Source organism: Tyto alba, unplaced genomic scaffold, assembly GCF_018691265.1.
Source record: "Tyto alba isolate M040663 unplaced genomic scaffold, T.alba_DEE_v4.0 Super-Scaffold_8, whole genome shotgun sequence".
Classification (NCBI taxonomy): Eukaryota; Metazoa; Chordata; class Aves; order Strigiformes; family Tytonidae; genus Tyto; species Tyto alba.
The window spans coordinates 2,073,695-2,092,358 of NW_024881329.1; the positions used below are offsets into that span (position 1 = coordinate 2,073,695).

Below are 18,664 nucleotides of genomic sequence, written 5' to 3' on the forward strand. Positions count from 1 at the left end.
TTGGTCTACAAAATGGATCCAGGGAGAAAAGGATCTATGCGGGACTACTGCATACTGCCATCTTGTCTTTCTGACAGAGACTTACACAACTGAAAAGCACTCATGTAACAATGCATCCTGAAAACATGTAGAACAGACACTTGAAAGGTGCCGTGTACAAACAGTATCCGAGATACAGTATCAAGTATTATGTAGTTCTTTATCTGTGAGAGAAAAATGTATCATTAGCTTAAAGGCACTGGAGCTTGATAAATTTAAATAAGATGCAAGCTCTAAATGACGATTAACCATGGGAACGGAACAAACTACGTAGGGAAACGGTGAATTTGATGATGTCAGAAGAAGACTGCGTGCCTTTCTGGGAGAGAGGCTGGAGCTAGGTACTGGGCTCAATTCAGGGGAAAAAACAAGCAAACAGACAAAAAAATGCCAAAAAAACCCCAAACCAAACCAAACCAAAACCCAAACCAAAACAAAACAAACAAAAAAAACCCCCTAAACAGAAATCCAGAACAGATGAAATGAAACAGATCGAAGTACACAGGAAAACAGATTAAATGACTGATTGATCTCCAGTAGCCCTGAACACCATGATTCTACAGGTCATTGTAATCCACTGAATATCCTAATCACTTGCATTACGAGTGAAACTCTCAGCATACTTTTGGTTAGGCAGACTAGGTCAGTTTTGACACCGTTTGAACCTATTTCCAGCTGATGAGATTAAATGCTCTGCACAGTCCTACCTCTTTGGCATGTTTAAGACAGTTTAACCTTGAAATGTTTTCAGTCTCAGGAGTGGACGTGGCGTGGGACCGTGTCGCTCTGCACATTCTCAGCCTTCGAGAAACACGTGGCCCCGGGTTTGCGCGCCCGCGTGCCCACGGAGTCGGGGGAGTGGGCACTGTCGCGTGTAACACGGAGCGGGTGTGTCCCCCACGCAGCTGAGGGTGGGCTCGCAGGGGGTGGGTGACAAGGGATGGCTCTGCAGGGAGTAGCTCTTGGGCTTGCAGATGTTCAGAGGGGCTGTGTGGGGTGGGTGAGGTAGTTCTGGGGCTCCTTTTGAGCCGGAGGGCTGAGGCACGGCCTCCGTCAGTCCGCCCTGAGGAAAAGCACGCTCTTGCAGCCTGTGCCCCGCTCCCCACATTTTAGAAATAAGCCCCAAGATGAACAGCCTGCTCCAGGCTTGAGGATGAAGTGACATGTTCACGTCTCCCGATCTGCAGTCCATCTCCTTCTCCCTCAGAAGTTACGTCCCGCGAGGCACCTGCCAAGCCCGCTATTTCTCCTTGGGAAATCATAAAACTTCTCGATCATCAGGGGCGCGGGGGGGGGGGGGGGGGGGGGGGAGGAAGGGATTAGGCCGCTCTCGAGCAGGGAGCGCGCAGTGGATCCACCCACGGCTCCAGCGGCCGCCCCTCACGGGAAGGGGGCCGCCCGCCGCCCCGGCCTGGGCCCGTTTTGCCCTGACGGCGGTGACCGGTAATCGCCTCCAAGGCAGCCGCCCCTCCCGGGCCCGGGTTCCTGCGGGGACCCGCCGGGGGGGCGGCGGGAGGCAGTCCCGGCGCGCCCCGCCCCCGCGCGGCAGGTGGCGCCAAAGCCTCGCGCTCCGGCCGCTCGCGGGGGCGCGGGAGTCGCCCCGGCGCCTGCGCGCTGCATCGGCGGCCGCGGCCTGGAGAGCCCCGCGGGGAGAGCGGGCGGCGGCGGCGGCCCCGGTCCCGGTTTTGCGGCGGTTTGGTGCGTGGCTGGGCGGCCGTGATCGTGCGCCACCATGCCGGCGGTGTCGAAGGGCGATGGGATGCGCGGCCTGGCCGTTTTCATCTCCGATATCCGGAACTGTGAGTGGCGGTCGGGGCGCGGTGGGGCCGGGGCCTGGGCCGGGCCGGCCGTTGCTCGATGCGTGTGGGGTTTCTTCCCCTTAATCCCCTCCGCGACGCTTTCCCCCTCCCCGTCCTCTCCGCAGCGGGCTGCTCGGAGCGCTCCTGCCTCACGAAATGGCGACGCGTCCTGGGGGGCGGCGGGGGAGGCGGCGCGGGGACACGGACACACACACCCGCACACCCACCCTAAAGGCTTCGGGCTGTGGGTTTGGGTGGATTTGTGCCTTTTGGGTGGGTTGGTTGGGGTGTTTCCCCCCCCCGCCTCCCTTCTCCATCGCGGAAGGGCGTTGTGGTCGCTGCCCCGGCGGAGGGGGGGGCCGGGGGGCTGCTGCCCGTCGCCGTCGTCGTTTATAAGGCGCTGGAGCAAGATGGGGTGGATTTTCGGGGTTCGGGTGGGTCTGTGGCGGGGCAGGGAGAGACGTCTCTGGTCTCCTTCCAAATCCCTGAACGGCTTTCAATTCAAAACGTCACTGATGAAAAGCAGGCCTCTGTAAGGCTGCCTGCGAGCAGGGCCTTCTGTAGCTATGCCTAGGCATGGCTAAAAAATGCTTCAGAATTCTGCTTTGGTGGAAATTAGCTTTTGGGGTCTGTGTCATTAAAAATGGGATGTAGAGGGGTGCGAGTCAGTGTCCCCCCCGAATGGAGCATTGCCTGTGAGTGTGCAGAGGAGGAGAGCAAATCTGCAGCTGCTTGGTGGGGGAGAAGGTGTATGTCTGGAGGCACACCTCAGTGCTCAGCTTTACGTTTTGACTGAGAATTGCATGTGATAGCAGTTTAATATTAATCGGAGTTAGAGATCTAAGTGTATGATGTGGCAGGAATTGCCTGGGGAAGGGCTAAGGTCAGTGTGGTTGGTGTGATGAAACAGCTCTGTTTTGTCCACCTGTGTGTCTCTAGATTACTTGAGGCTACTTTGAAAGCAATGACAGTAAGGTTTCCTCTCTAACAGATGAAAGTGGATTTGGAGAATTTGTTAATGCAAATTATGATGATCTAACTAGGCTTGTATTGGGATAACCACACCGGTGTGGAAGACTCCTCATGTTGATGGCTTCTAATACAAAAAGCTGGGGAGAAAATGATACCAATAAAATGAGAGTGTTTAAATCCAGAGTCTCCTTAAACTAAATTCAGGTGTTTTGGACTTCTAGCCATATAAGCAGGGTCATTGTATATAAAATTCAAGGTTGCTAATCTCCCTTACAGCAGAAGCTGTCTCAATGTTTTTTCATAATAGATTTGCAGGTCCTGAAGTTTCTTCAGAGTTTACTCTTGTATGTGTAGAAGGCGGCTTATAAAACATGTTGTGTATCAGTTCAAGGTTATGTGAATGCTCTTCTGCTTTGTCTGGTTGGCCCAACTATTTAATGAAAATTTTCCAGTGTGCTGGTATTCCATGCAAGCTGCACGTGTAACATAGTTTCACCTGGTATCATAGCATTGAAGACTTGCTGTTGTTTTTAACCCAGTATGTTTTTAATGATTGTTTTCATTCATTTAGCTAGAAGTAGTGTGAAATTATTCTTCAGTGTCACTTATGTCTTGCAGTTAGCCAACACAGTTGTCCACTGTTGTTTTCAGTGGAATTCAGTAGGAGAGACTAAAAGAGAAACATTGAAGCTCCTGGGTTCCTAACCTATGTTTAGAGATGTGGAATATCAAGATTTAAGGTAGTAGGATAGAACAAATTAACTACTGACTTCCCCACAAGCTTGCCAGTGTGTAGACAGTGTGGGAACTCTGATGGAACAACCACCTCTCTGTCCAGATTGGACAACAAACCTCTCATGTTCTCAGTGTCTGCAAGAGTAACAAAGATGTAACTTCCTTGTGAGACAAGTAAAATGTTAACACTTTCACTGTTTAAACAAATACTGATATTTCTCAAAAGTTTTGTCCCTGTCCAGACAGCTATTTGGGAGCTGTAATTCCTTTTGTATCTTTCTCATTTTCATAAAGAAGAAAGTAACTATATCTCCCAAATAGCTGTCATAATGGCATTTGAATCTTTTTCCTTTAAGGGAGCTCCAAGTGTTGCCAGCTAGCCGTGGGCTGGTGTACGCTGACTAAGATTCCCAAAAATAATTGAGAGCACTCTCTAGAGACTCTGTGCTTTGTAGGCACTGGTATTGGCTTAAGTTCCATCTTTCCCTCTTCAGAGTGGGGAGCTGGATATTTGTCAAGAACAAAGAGTAACAGCTGTTTAGGTGAACAGAATCTTTTGAGCTGTGAACCTAAAAAAATGTTCCCGTTCTGAGATGAGAGGGAAGCTAGACACCAAATGCGTTCTTAATCTGTTTCTAGCCTTAAAGTTGGACTAAATATCTGACAGTTGCACTGATGTGCAAAATGTCTGCTGGCATTTGGAATTTCGCTCTTAATTTTGGCTTTGTTGGACTCATTTGTATCTTTGTAATACAACCATAATGGCCTGACCTTTTTAGTTTGCCTACAGTCCTTCCAGATTATGAACAACGTTGAAACATGGTGTATATGTGTGTGTGTCGTTTTTTTTATTGAAAGGTTTTGCACAGATTAGGAACCTGCATTATATATGTTGCTGAAAAATTAAAATGCAGTTGTTGTGTGCATGTGATTTCAAGGTAATAAAATAACCTAAACTTCAGGGGGATAATTACGTAATTTTAGACTGTCTACCTTTGGAAGTGCTTCTCACATCAAGTGTTCTTTCTTGGGTGTCTGTACCTGCAGTGTCTGCACCACTAAATAACGCATCACTCTCTTATAAGAAAGCTTATTATGATCCTGATTTGGGAGTCATACTTGTCTTGCTATCTGTTTTTACCTGTCTGTTACAGGCTTCAAAACAGTCTTACTTGATAGTTTCAGTGCTTACAACTCTAGTTGACTGAGTGAATGAACAGCTCACGCTGCCAGTCTGTCTTTAATAGTTAAAAGGTTGGTTGTCAGTTAGGCATGTTTTTGGCACTTGGGTTATCTATTAAACTTCTTGATCTGTGTGTTAAATGATTCTGTGCCACATGAATTTGAATATAACAGTTACTTTCTATGTGACTAAAAGGTCTGCTTGAAATACACTGATTTCTCAAAAGTCTGTAAAGCTCTTAAAAAAGTCATCATACTACTTTTAGCAGCAATTGTAAAATATTTTAAGGGGCAGAAGTGCTTCTTAACTCTCTGACTTTGCTCCACTCTCTGAAACTGTAATATTTCAAAGTGGAATGTTCTTTATTCATACAAGTATTAAGTGAACTTTCAAAATCTGATAGGGTAAGGAAGTGAATTATCCTGCAGTTCCTGATAGCTCTCCAGAATTTTGTTTCAGTGCATCTTCTTGTTGTAGGCTCTGTATTATGCATAGAGAGGTCCTAGTACAGATGGCAGAAAAAAACCCCAAGTTTTTTAAGAAAATAACCCTATGAGATGCCTGACAACTTGCCAGTATGTGTGGGCTTTTCTAGAAACTAGCTCAGTTGGATTGTTTTATAACTCATATGAAATAGCACAGCAAATAGCTTTTTATCTTATCTTTTGTAGGCACTAGAGAAGAGACAAAAAAACTATAGTTGATATCTTGGTTAAGATAATAGCCCAGTTAATTAGCACTTAGTTAATGTGGCCCCCTGAGAAAGTAGCAAGGTGTGGCCATGTTGTAAAATGGATTGTGGTGGTAGCTGAGCTGGAAAGCTCTGAACCCTGTGGTGTGGTGAAGTGCCATCCAGGCGTAGGAGTTCAGGTCAAGAAGAGTCCTTGTCACTGCTCAGATGAAATGCCTCACAAACTAAACCCCAACAAGATCTGCGTGTGCTATAAGCATATGGACTCCTGCAAGAAATACTTAAATAGTATGTTAAGTCTTTTTTTGTGTATGTACTGCAGAGCTGCTGAAGTGATTTGGCTTATGCAAGATGGTATTTTATAAACTCTCCAGCTGTCTTAGCTGACAGATACATCATCAGGAGTCTGTTTGCAATTTTTTTTTTTGAGAATAGCTTTATGCTTATCTGGTGATGAAGTACTTGTAAGTCATTTGTCACTCAACCCTTAACCTATTCCGTTGCAAAAACGGTATTATCTGATATTCACCCCGAAAACTAGGAAAGCTTGCTTTTCTCCTTTCTTTTGGAGGTGGTAGTGTAGAAATACTTTCTATTACAATATTAAGTATAGTACTGCTAACCCTCTCTTCCACTGTAAAATCAGGAAGTCATCTACTTTTGGGTTGATGAAATGGGTATACACAGAGACAAAAGCTGCTTTTGCCACAGGCTTTGAGGACAAGACAGTTCTTCATTTCCCTCACTACTTCAGATAACTGTCTTACCTTTTCACTGTCACCTTAGAATTTGGATAGAGGGAAGAAGGGTTACTTTTGTTTGTTCTGCAAATGTTTCTGTATATGTTCTGTCCCAAGATACTATTCCTTTCTCCTTGGGCTATGTTTTTTCCGTAAATAAAACCCAACAGATATATTAAACAAAGCTTTAACTCTTCTGATAGAACTTGATGCGTTAATTCTTCTTTGTACAGGACAGGGAGAGTGTCCAGAGGCTGAAGCAAAGCTACTGTAGTCAGACTTCACTGAATTGGGACTAGTGCATCGGGTTACGGAGAAGCAAGTGAGGATTAAAAAAGGCTGTTTCATTAAATTCATCATATACTCACACTTTCGACTGGATGGTAGATAATGGAGTGCATTACCTGTGTATGTGGGAGAAACATGCACATGAATTAAATGACCACGTGGGTATGTATAGAGTTATTTGTTCTCCATGAGAACAAACACACAGTGAAACAAACTTTGCATGGGGTGGTTGGGTACATACAGCTTGTTCTAGTGTTCTATGTCAGGAATACGGCTTTCAGTGTGTAGGCTAAGGCTACCTGCATTGCTCCTCTGACGTGAAGGTTCTTGTTTGCATAGGGTGTAGTTTTGAAGTAGGACTTGAATTACTTCTATAGAAAGTCAATTGACTTTATTTGTATTTTTAGATTACTTACCTCTTTGAAGAAATGAGAAGTCAAAGCATCTTGATTTGCTCTCCTGTTTGTCTTGCAAGGCTATGGCTGTTCATCTAATATGGACAGTTTCTGGCCTGAAAAAAACTCAAGAGCGTGCTGCTTAGAGCTATAAAAAGCACTAAGTCTTGCATCATTTGCTGTTATTTGCAGGAGAGTGATTTAGGGAAAACACAATTGGCATGAGATTAATCTGAGGAGGATGTGTAAAACCAAACTAGTATTCTGCCTATGGCTTCTCTGTCTTAGCTTTCTTGTGGTCATTTCATGGAACTCTGAGGGACTGGAATTTTTTTTTGAGTGTTTTTTTGGTTGGCTGGCTGTTTTTTTGTCTTCACTTGTTGAGTTAGTGCATGTTTGGCTGAGAAAATATGAGAGTAGACAGATGATAATTAATAGATGGGAGGTAGTAAAGACCTAGAATCTTTCATGTGACATCCAATTTCTCCATTAGAGACAGTGGAAAATTGAACATCTGCTTATTTTGAGATTGTTTGGATAAAGGCTGCCCATTGGGACTGGGAGGAAGTTAAGGACTATTGCAGAGACTATTACACATCTGCATCAATTAATGTTCTTACATAGGATTTTTTTTTTTTTAAGCCCCTGAAATGGTAGTTTAGAAGTGATAGTTAGACCGGGAGACTTTGGATAAGCCTCAAACTGTTCTTTTGTAATTTGAATGTGAACGAAGGTAGAGGAGATTCCACAGTGACTTGTACTAAATCAGTGCAAATACTGCCTTACCCTGTGGAAGGGAGTGTAACTGTACAGTGTGAAAATGCCGTTCAAGGAAATGACTGCTTAAATGCTGCTCAGTCAAGGAAGGAGGAAGAGGTGCTTTATGTAGCAGCCTAACCTTGCACTTCTGGTTTTGTCTATCTTCTTAGCCAAAAGCTTCTCTCCTGATAGCAGTCAATGTTGTTTTGTCAATTAAACTGCCAAATGGATGTTCTGTATGTCATAGAGTCACCCAGATATGAGCTTCCAATAAGCTTTCAGTTCATTTGGGGCAATATCTGGTTTTAAGGTAGACCTTATTACCTAGTTACTCCTCAATCTCTTTGACAGTCTGAGCTGTACTGTTTTTCTTAACTTCTGGTGCCTAGTTAGGAAAAAAACATCCATGGTAGGCACCTAAAATTATTGAACTTGTATTAGATTGCTGCAATTAGAGTATCTGAATTGTGATAGGGTTTGAAAGCTGCTGTGTGCTCTTTTGCATTTATTTCCCTTCCATTATGAGGACAAGGAGCTAATGGATTACTGGATTACAGTAAAGCCTGTGACTCCCTGCTGTTCCATGAGAAGTGGTGTTATAGGGGCAAATGTCTAGTGGCATACTGGAAGAGGAAGTCAGTTCTGTGGATACTAGTTCACTTACTCTGCAGAATATTAGAAAATGTACTCTATAGAGTTCTTAAATGTGATCAGTAGGTCACTAATCCCTTTGTCAGTAGTAATGGATATCTAATCACAACAGGATGTCCCGAGGCATAGCAGCCTTCAGCTGCCTTTGTCCATTCCTGATCTTCAGCATGACAGGCAGGTACTTCTTTCCTTTCATCAAACATATTTTGTGAAAGGACATCATGCACTCATGTTTTCATTCATAACAGGATGTTAATACATCATTAAGCAAAAGCTGCTTCTTCTGCAGCCTTGAACTGGTTGCTTTGTGAACAAAACTGAAGCCATACTAATGCCTTGTGAAGGTGCAGTGTTTTGTAGTGGTCACTTTGGATTAATTGCACAATGAGTTTGTAAACAATAGCACCAACATCCTCCTTCAGACGTACTCAGGTGGACCAGGAACTTGCACATCTATTGTAATACTCTAGGTACTTGAACCAAATGAAGCAGTTTACACAGACAAACTCACATAATGTGAGGGCAGGCATGCAGCAAGCAGACCACTCTATTGCTATGTAACCTGCCTCCATTTTGGCCCTCTTCCCTGCTGTGCTAAATAACCAGCCGAGTTAATAGGGAGAGGTGGAGGATAGATTTGGTGTTTTAATTCATGAAGCTCAGAACCTGCATAGCAAATAGCTGATCTATACTCTAGAGCTGTACATGAGTATCTGTCCTGCTGGCAGGTAAAAGTAGTGGTTTAATTTACCGATATAAGGTGTAAGTACTATAAAAGCTCTTTCACAAAAGCAAGAATGGATGCACTGATTGCTTTTATATAAACATTTTCCTATAGATATTTGCACCATTTTTACTGTAGGGATGTTAGTGTTTGTTTTGATTTGGCCCCCCTCTTTCAGCCAGTTACTCTGTCACCTGACAGCAGTGTTTAAGAATGCAGTGTAGTCTTGGCATCATGCTTGTAAGTGATTTTAGCGATAGGAAAGGCAAGGGGGTAATTCGTTTGCTTTATGCCAACTAAAGAGTGTGTGGATGATGAGTGTGGTGATCTTGCTCTCTACCTGGTCGTGTATTCTGCTGGCATTATCACTTGTAGTAAAGCTGATTTATATTGGTAAATCATTAAGCCAATCTTGGTTTTGGCTGTTTGGCTCCCAAACTGACTTGCAGCAGTACAAGATGGTAGCAGGAATGTGTATGCCAGGAGGAGAGCAGTGCTAAGGAACAGTCTGGAGTTGTCTTTTAATAAGTGTAGCCTTGAAATAAAGTGATTATAAACTATATCAGTGTATTTTGCTGAAAGGAAGCTAGTAGCAGTTTGACTGTGGTGTCTCTCCCACCTAACTTGCCAATGAGTGTAGAGGCTAATGAAAACATAACAAAACAGAAAAATTCTTATGTTTGTAAAACAGTGATTCGCAGCTTTCAAGGAAAACGTCTAACAATACCTTTAAAGTTGAGAATTTATCTTTTGTGCAAGAACTGTGTCCTTCCCAAATAGATATTCCTAGCCACTACAGAATTCAGAGAACAAGCAGCCATGGCACTATTTGTATTACTGTTCTTTTAAACAGAAAACTAGAGTTGTCCTGTCTTCAAGGCCTGTTTGATAATTGAATGTGAACAGAGAGGCATGTTCTGTTAGACAAATGGTGGTGCCACAAATAGTAATCGACACTACTGCTTGCCTCCAAGAAGCATGAAGGAATGCTGGCAAGCTTTTTCTTATGCTAATAGAGTCTTCTACCCAACGTGCTGTATAGTTCTTTATGCTATTAATGGCACATCTATAATCATAGGATTGTCAGATGGCCACAGGGCAAGGAAGGCTGAGAGGTAATGCAGTGTAGCAGTTCTGACCTGTGCATAAATTCAAAATAAATGAATTGTTGGATGGGCTCAATTACACTGGCTGCTGGCCATAGGCAGATTGGAGTCACATGAGTACTGGGAACATCTGAACTTTTGTGAAGCAATTTTTTTGCTTTAAATGTTATCAATACACCTGTCTCTCAAGAGCTTGCCTGCAGAAATCCACTCTGCTCAGTATTTGTGTAGATACTTGTATAGAAGAAGGCTTGTCTGTTCCTGTGGGAAATAAATGTGTAGACTTGGTCAAAAATATACCAGACGCTAAATGGTTTGTATGAAAGCTAAGAATTTGTAGCAGTTATAGTTAATCAGCACAAATGTGCTTTGTGCCTCAAACTTGGCTTAGGCAGTCTACAGGTAGTATAGCAACAAGTTAATCCTGATGGAGCAGGTCACTAAGAGAACCACAAGCAGCCCACTCAATCCAGCCTTCAAGCACTTGTTTAGCCTTGCATCCCTGCTGCCAAGTTCCTATTAAGGTATGTCAAGTGTTTTCTTCAAATGGATGGACCCAACAGATCCCTTTTCTGTGACTACTTCTGTTCTCTCATTCTTCTGTAGATTGCAAGGTGGAACTCCAAACTGGGATACGGAGGTGTTATTCATGCAGTGCTGAAGTTCTGTCTGGAGCCTGGATTACTAGGAGATTTAGGAATAGTAATCAGCTCTCTGAAGAGCTGGATGACTTTTGATGTTCCCTAGCCTATCTTTGATAAACAAGATGGTAATTAAAGATAATGGTGCACTACAGACTAAGTTTACCTTGCCTAATGAAGGCAGTAGGCAGCACTGTGGAGTCTGAAGCCTGGCAAGGGGCCAGTGGTGAAGCAATGGCTCCTAAGCACCTTGGTCGGTGTGGTGACTGGTATCTGTTTGCTCCAGAACTCCTCCTGGAGAAGGCTAACAGCAGTCATATAGTAGGGCTGTAAGGCTATTAACAGTACATATCTTCTCTGCAAAATAGCCAGCCAGAACTTACTGGTTGCAATCACCTCTTTTAGTAACTTGTTATGGATATTTAATCATAGTCTTGCTGAAGTGGAAAAAGCCTCAGTAAGGGAAAGTGTGAAGGATGTGGCCTGAAGTGATGTGGAACATAATCTAGTTGTTCTCTGGCTTAAATACTGTCCTACCTGTAAGTTTGTATGTCTGACATGACCTTTATTAAGCCTCTCCAAGTTGAGCAGCTTGGCTACAGCATGTTTTGTTAGAATACAGCTCTGGTAATTTCTTGAAACTGGGAGCTGTGTAACAGCCTGGCAGTGAGGCGGAGCAGTTGTCTTGGCAAGCTTTGAAATGTAAGCTTCTAGTTCTGTAGCACAGCACTCCTTCCACTGTCATCAGTAGTGGTCTTGACTTCCTTTTTGACTTAAGGTTACTGAAGTGGTTCTAGTGATGGTAAAAATCAAATATGCATGTAGAAATACTTCAGTGATTGTTACCATGGCTGAATACTGTGATGAAAACTTCCCAGTTAATCAAACACATTTTCTTTAACAGCCCCTGCACACCCCCCCTCTCCTGCTTAGTGGAACAGAAGATGTAGCTAAAAATTAGTCCTTGTTTTTTGATACTTTTGTTTTCTTTTTCCCAGTATGTGGAACAAACTGAAGCTACCTGCCACTGTGAGGTTTTGTTTTGCTTTGTCATCCTCTACTGTAAACAATAAATTAAGTTTGAATAAGGTTACCATGCAGTATAACTGCTAGTGTTCAGGAAATTTGTTTTTAGATACCTCAGCCTGGTTTTAACTTGTGAGTTATCCTAAGCATTGTTATATGACTGTCCTTAGTGACATTTAACATCCAGTGTGCTGTTGTTGCACTCTAAAACTGCAATTTCAGCATATGGACTGTAATCAGCAATAAGGAGACAATTTAAGACTTAATCCTTCAACTTGAGTTCCAATGTATGGAGTTAAACTTTTATCACTGTCTAGTTGCTATGCTCTTTGTTTGGTTGAGGTCTACATGAGATTATATACTGCATTCAATATAGAACAGCCTGAAGGGATTATTCAGAACAGGCTTTTGTTCATATGCTGTGCAAGTTTTTAACTTTGAGAGAATGAACCTTCAGATGTGAATTTGCTGTTTAATATGGGTGTTCCTGTCAACTCTGCTACAGCTGTATGTACTGGGGGTGGGATTTTGATTTTTGTGTTGCTGAGGCTGCAATCCATTTCTACTAAAGGTGCTGACTTCACAAATTCCTGAAGTATTTTAGTCAGGCTTCCCTTAATGCTCTGTTGCTTGCTTAGAACACAAAGAACCCAGCTTCTAGCAGGAACTGATAATCTGCAAGCATAATGTCTAGATAACACTGCTTGAAAAGTTTCCTGAGAGGTTTTGGTGATTTAAAAAAAAAAACAAAACAAAACAACAACAAAAAAAAAAAAAACCAAACACAAAAAACCCCAAACAAATAAAAAAAACCCGACAGCCTTGATTTCATGTTGGGTTAAGAAAAACTGGCTGACATACTTATTGTTGTTTCCTTTTCCTCCCCCCATTTTTAACATCAGTGATTATTGCCACACTTGTTGAGGTTAGAGAAACAATTGCTAATGATTCATAGTCAATACTGCAATGCGCTTTCCTTACAAACAGAACCTAAAGATATAGAGCAAGGACCTAGCTTCCAAACTTGGGTAACTTGATATCCTACTCAGGTTAGCAGTATCCCAGACTGAGGTCAGTGTTCTCTGCCCTGTTAATCTAAATGAAGTGCAAAATCTCCAGACTCAGGACTAATGTTTTAATGAGATGTGTTCTTTGCTTGGTAAAAGGGAAAATAAATTAATAGTTTTAAAAATTAAGGTTTTCATCTGGAGCAGATGAATTGCTGAAAATAAGGGAAGTATTCTTCAAGTCTTTTTAAGAGTGCTAATGTGATAGCTTACAAAATGGGAGTGTTGTCTATTTACATAAACACTTGAACCCTTTTGAGGTATGTTACTGTGGCCCTCTGTAGAGTATGGACCCAGGAGAGAAAGACTTGCTTCGCTCTACTAGTGAATTCCTAATGCTGGCAAGTATCTTAGACGTGAACACTTGACTACCTCTGTCAACTGCACAGGACAAATAATGTAATGCAATTAAAACAAATTTAAAATCTATAGTAGAAGACAGTTCAAGTCTTAGACTGTACAAGCTGCTACTTGTTTATACAGCAAATAGTGTTACTGGTTTAAAACCAGTTTGTTTTAGGCTGGCAAGTTAAATTAGAAGAAAACTCATAATGTGTTGCATGATACATTAGTAAAAACCGTGTAAACTGTGATCCCAACAGATGCATTTTATAAACTGAGGGAAGTATACTGTGCTGTCTAGCCTTGTCATTCTAGAAGTTAATTGGAGTTTCTAGGTCAGATTAAAACTGTGGACGTATCTCCTGCTTTATCTGAAAACCAGGATGCATACAGCTAGCAAGTACAATTTATGTTTCAGAATGGGTACTGTGAATTCTTGAGCTCTGAAAATGCTCAACTTAAGAACAGTAACTGGATGAGTAGGTACAGGGAAGTAGTTTTTCATGGTTGGGCACGGGGGAAGTTGTGGGTTTTTTTGCTATGTGGGGTGCCTGCCAAGGCACCCTGCTGCACTTCAGTGTTTTGAGCAGTGCCCCTTAAAAACCAGTGTTGTAGAATGGAAAAAATCAATTTTAAACAAATCTGTGGGTATTGTATTAAAAATGACAAGACAAACCCCAGTAGTTGCTTCTGTTTGGGCCCTACCTTGTTTCTATTTGTATGGTGTGTGAGTCTTGCTACATGTCTGTGCTCTTGTGGCCATTATTGTAGGCTTATTAATATAAACCAGTTTTCTGCATCTTATGCAAGAGTTGGTTTTGGAAGTGCATAACTTCACTGTCTTTTTTTGTATCTAAATCAAGAAATTACAAAACCTGGATTAATTTGCATTCGTCGTGGGATTCCCTTCTGGATTCCCTTCTACTTCAAATACTTTGCTTTTAACCTATCCAGAGGCACTTGTTTCCTTGAATTACTTAATCACCTTTCATCTGTCCTGCTGTCAGATCATTTTTGGAATGGTAAAGGGATGACTAACAGTCACCAGGTGACAGAAGGTTTGGACATGCAAATGTAGTAGGAAGTTTAAATGCAGTGAATTGTTGCTTTGCTTCTGTGAAAGAAAGGGGTGAGACTGGAGGTGTGTCAGAATCCTGGTCCTGCTCTGCTCTTCAAGCCTTGTCACGCGCCCTCCGTGCACCGACGGGGCTGCAGTCATGGCTGGGGTGTTGGGGGGGAAAGTGGGCTCTGAAAGCTGGGCTTCACTACTCGTAAGGTTGGACCATTTTCAGGCAGGGCCAGGATGCTTTTATTCATAACCTTGTGGCCAAATAGATGTGATGAGAAGAGTAAAGGAAGCTGTCTTTTTCTGCTGCTAGTTGATGTTTTGGAAACTGCTTGAAAGTTGAGTAGGTACAGGTCTGAATTTCCAACACAACTAGATGGCCAGTTATACATTGCTGAGGTAGACTTAATTTGCTTCCCTCAAAGTTCAAGCAACTGAATATAGTGCCTGAGTTGGATATTTTACCCTACCATCCTCACTCATGTAGAAGATAGTGGACCAAGACTTCTGTTGAATCTTAGTCCCCCAAAACCAAAATGGTAAAGAGCAATAAGCTGTTTTGGTTTGAACAGTCCAAGTATTACTTGAATAAGCTTGCATTATCAGAATTTAAACTGCAGCTTATTTCTCTGAATATCTAACTTGGATTGACACTAGAAGTCCTAATACCTATTATTGGAATCAGAAGTTGATATTTTATATAGACAGTGCTGAGAAGCCTAAGGTGATAAAGTTGCCTAATAAAATGTGAGTTTTAAATATTTCTGTTTTTTCAAGTGACTTTCAGGAGGCATATTCAAAGTCTGAACTTATGCATGTATTCTATCTGTCTGAGGTCTTTTGAGTCTCGGGCCTTCTTGTAAGTTCACTGCTTTTCCTCTTCAGTGTCTGTTAGTGTTTTTAAAGCTGTTGAACTGAATGGCCATTCAATAGAGAAACAGTAAATTGGTTTGTCCTTAGGTGAGGAGTAACACAAGATGTTTGTTCGTAAGATTGTGCTTAGGAGACTTTTTCCTTAAGAGTACTGTCAACCTAGTAATCAAACTGGAAGTAAAATTCTGTTTTTTCTTGTCAGTTTAAGGAATAGAAAAGCTGAAGTGTTTGTGAAAGTCTGTAATAAAGGCATCTCAGATTAGTTGTATGCAACTGATACTGTCTAAAGTCTGCAAAGCTGCTTGAAACAGCTTCTCAAATTTTAGCTTCTCACATTCCCTATAAAGCAATGCTTAAGTTACCTCTGTTTGCCTTCATCTAGTCCTAATTCTGGAAAGGGAGAGTAATAATTCATCCTGTTTGTATGTTCACACAGCATGGTTGGGTAGGAAGAATCTTAGGATGTCAGAGGGCTGTCCAAAGCACTGTATCCTGATGTTTGTTCTTTTGATTTCAGGTAAAAGTAAAGAAGCAGAGATAAAGAGAATAAATAAAGAACTAGCAAACATTCGGTCAAAATTTAAAGGTAAGTGACTCGATCATACTTAACTATGCATACTAACTCATATGACATTCTTCTTTGAGTTTGTGGTTTGCTTTTATATGTTTAGACTTTGTGTCAACTGTTGATGCAAACAAAATGCTAGAACAGTCTATTAGAATAACTACTGAAAATGTTCTCTTAACTATAGAACTTCCTGACAATCCTGTGATTCTTGGCCATAACAAGAAAACACCCTCCTATATCAAAGAATTGAGCTACTGTTCACAAACTTTTTTCTAATACCTTGCCTCCTAACCATGTGACGATTCAGCCTGTTTTCTTCCAGAAGGTCATGAACTTCTGGTTTGAAGAAACATGGTTGGATGTAATTATTTCCAGTAAAACAGAATCTGTTTAAATTAATCTTCCTTCCCTCCTCACCCCCCAACCCCATTTAGGGAAATAGTGGGTTAGGCTGTCTTCTAGCAAAGTTAAAATTGTGTAGCTGATACGGCCATACATCTTGACCACTCCCATAAGCAACAGCAATACAAATTCATATGAAACAAAGGATATGTAGTAACTACTTCCATCCTCGTGTGCTCCAAGAGGCAGCAATTCACTTTTAAACAGCACTGGGTAAAACTCGTGCTGTATCTGTCTTTAAGTTGTGTATGTAGCTTCAAATTTTAAAGATTCTGAAGGGTAGTTGAGATGCTTTTGAATGGAGTTCTACCAGTCGTGGCTGCGGCAAACATTCTGTTTAAATAGATATGGGGCTGTGTGTGTAGCTAGATAAGGCATTGGGGCGTGGAGTGTGGCTTTGGAATTCGATCTGTCTGTATTTGGATTAAACCCCTTTACCTTAGTTATCTATCTTGATTTAGCCTAGTGTATCTATTTGGAATACTCAATGCGTTAACAAAGCCTGAAATAGCTTTCCTGAACTTCAGGGATCTGTTGCTACTTTTTAAGTGGTGTGTCTCTTAAAGCTATATGAAGACCTGCAAAAACTTGAGTGTCAGCAGCAGCTTGGAAGGGAAAAGTTGACCACAGTGCAAGGCACTCAAGAATAATTAAGAAATTATTCTGAATTAGAAGCCATCACATGCCTCTGTCCTAATGTTTTTCTTTTAGAAATTTCAGCTTGTTTTATCCAGATTGGTAACTTAAGTCGTAGGGTAACTGAGTAAATTTTAGTGGTTATTTTTCTAGGGTAAATAAAAAAAGGAACTTTCTTTTAGTCATCTCCCTATTCTGTCACATTGTTTCTCAATTCCTTTTCATTGCAAGGCTTCCATCTAACACTGATGTTGGTCTCATTTTTTGCCAGAAGTAGCAGGGCTTGCATAGTCTGTTCTGCAGTTCTCTGTCACCCAATCCAAATCTGAAACTTGTGCCCATTTTCCAGTTACAGTGACCACTTGTGTCCATTTTCCAGACAGTGACCAGCAGATACTGCCTTCTTGTACCAAGTATGCCTGCACACTGAGCAGCTAGCACACAGTTCAGGGTCTACTAGAAACCTGCATAGAAGAGTAACAGCCATTTTTCTTCGTTCCAGCTGCATGAACAAAGTGGATCGTCTTGTTGCCTAGTAAATTTAAGCATAAAATTGTAACTTTTAAATAAACCAGTTTAAAGTCCGAGTAGTATATAGACTAGACAAATTAAGTATATCTTTCAGATAAAGATACTGAATTTAATTAAAAACTATTTAAGAAGTTTCTGTACACTTAAGTTAGTCAAAGTTTCATGTTACTTTATCTTTCAACTAATTTTGTTAAGTTGATTAATCTGGAAGATACAAACACAAAGACTGCTTGTTTTTTCTTGGTCTGTGTTTGTAAAACTACTTTCTGCCAGATAGCAGCATTATTGGTTATCAGCTATTGCTGAAATTCATTTCAGCATCTAAATTCTTTACTTAATTATTTAGTCAGGACAGGTTTTTCTAGAAGGCAGCATGTCGCTTTCCCTGTAAATATATTAAGTTATTCCACCTATGCCCTTCTGTCATCAAGAACTACTAGCAGTTAATGTCTAGCTGGAAACCTTGCTGCAGTCACATTAACACAGCAATCCAGTTCTTTCAGCAATTTAACTTCAGGCTACACCAACTTTTTTTTATCTTGATTTGGCTGATGGGCAAGCTTTAGTTTGTTTGCAAAACCTAATCAATTTTTCAGTAATGAAACTGGGAGCTTTCTTCAGTCTGCAGTGAAGGTCTGAAAACTTCAAAAGACATTAAAAAAATGGAAGTTATTGAAGCTCCTATAAAACCCCACTGCCTATTGTATGTTCCAGTGTGCTTTTGAAACATGAAGGTTCTGTCAGACCTGCTCACTTCACTGCTACAGTTAAGCATGCTATTGTAAAAGGAATGCAATAAGGAATTGCAGAAAAAATCATAATGGTTAAGGCTGTTTAAGTACTGACTTGCAGGGATATAGTCCAGTTTTTACTGTTTGGCTGGGGTCAAATCCTATTGAGTAATCCTCTTTAGATAGGAGCAGTTAGTATCTCACTTGCTGCTTACTAGCCCAACTCCTTATGTTTGTAACTGATGTGAAAAGCTTTAATCTGCAAGCTGAAATGGGGATGCCAGATTCAAACTTCTACTCCATATGAAAGCTAAGCATTCTAGAAAAAATGGTGGCTTACATGTTTTGAGTTAACACAAATTAAACTCTGTTTGGGTCCATCTGCACCTGCTAACCTGCATACTGGTGTAAGCTTAGGAGTATGAACGTTTGTGTACCACAGCAATCAATGCAGCTTTTGAAAGAAGGTGTAATTATTACTAGCATTAATGAGTGTGCTTACTGGTAAAGTGCAATAAATCCTATGTGGGGATCACAGAATGAACACTGACACACAATTCAGTATTTTGTCAACATCAGTCATCCTGAGTCTTGCCCTGTGAAGAGTCTACAAATGTGTACTCAGAAGGTTGCTAATACCACCTCTAGTGAAAGGCTGTCTAACAGTGACAGAGCTAGTCTTCACTGTTCTGGTCTGTG

At 41.5% G+C, this 18,664-nt stretch overlaps 1 protein-coding gene across 4 annotated transcripts in view; it reads left to right on the top strand.

The window, feature by feature from the left end:
* The first annotated feature begins 1,600 nt into the window (after positions 1 to 1,600).
* AP2A2 (adaptor related protein complex 2 subunit alpha 2) overlaps positions 1,601 to 18,664 on the top strand; it is a 50,555-nt gene continuing 33,491 nt past the window's right edge. For 3 of the 4 annotated variants that reach the window (XM_033003382.2, XM_033003384.2, XM_033003385.2), the window contains exons 1-2: positions 1,602 to 1,838; positions 15,615 to 15,683. In XM_033003382.2, coding sequence (XP_032859273.1) covers positions 1,772 to 1,838; positions 15,615 to 15,683 — 136 coding nt within the window. In that variant the 5' untranslated portion in view covers positions 1,602 to 1,771. Of the gene's footprint in view, positions 1,839 to 15,614; positions 15,684 to 18,664 lie in introns of all 4 variants that reach the window. The other variant, XM_033003383.2, reaches the window with a different exon arrangement.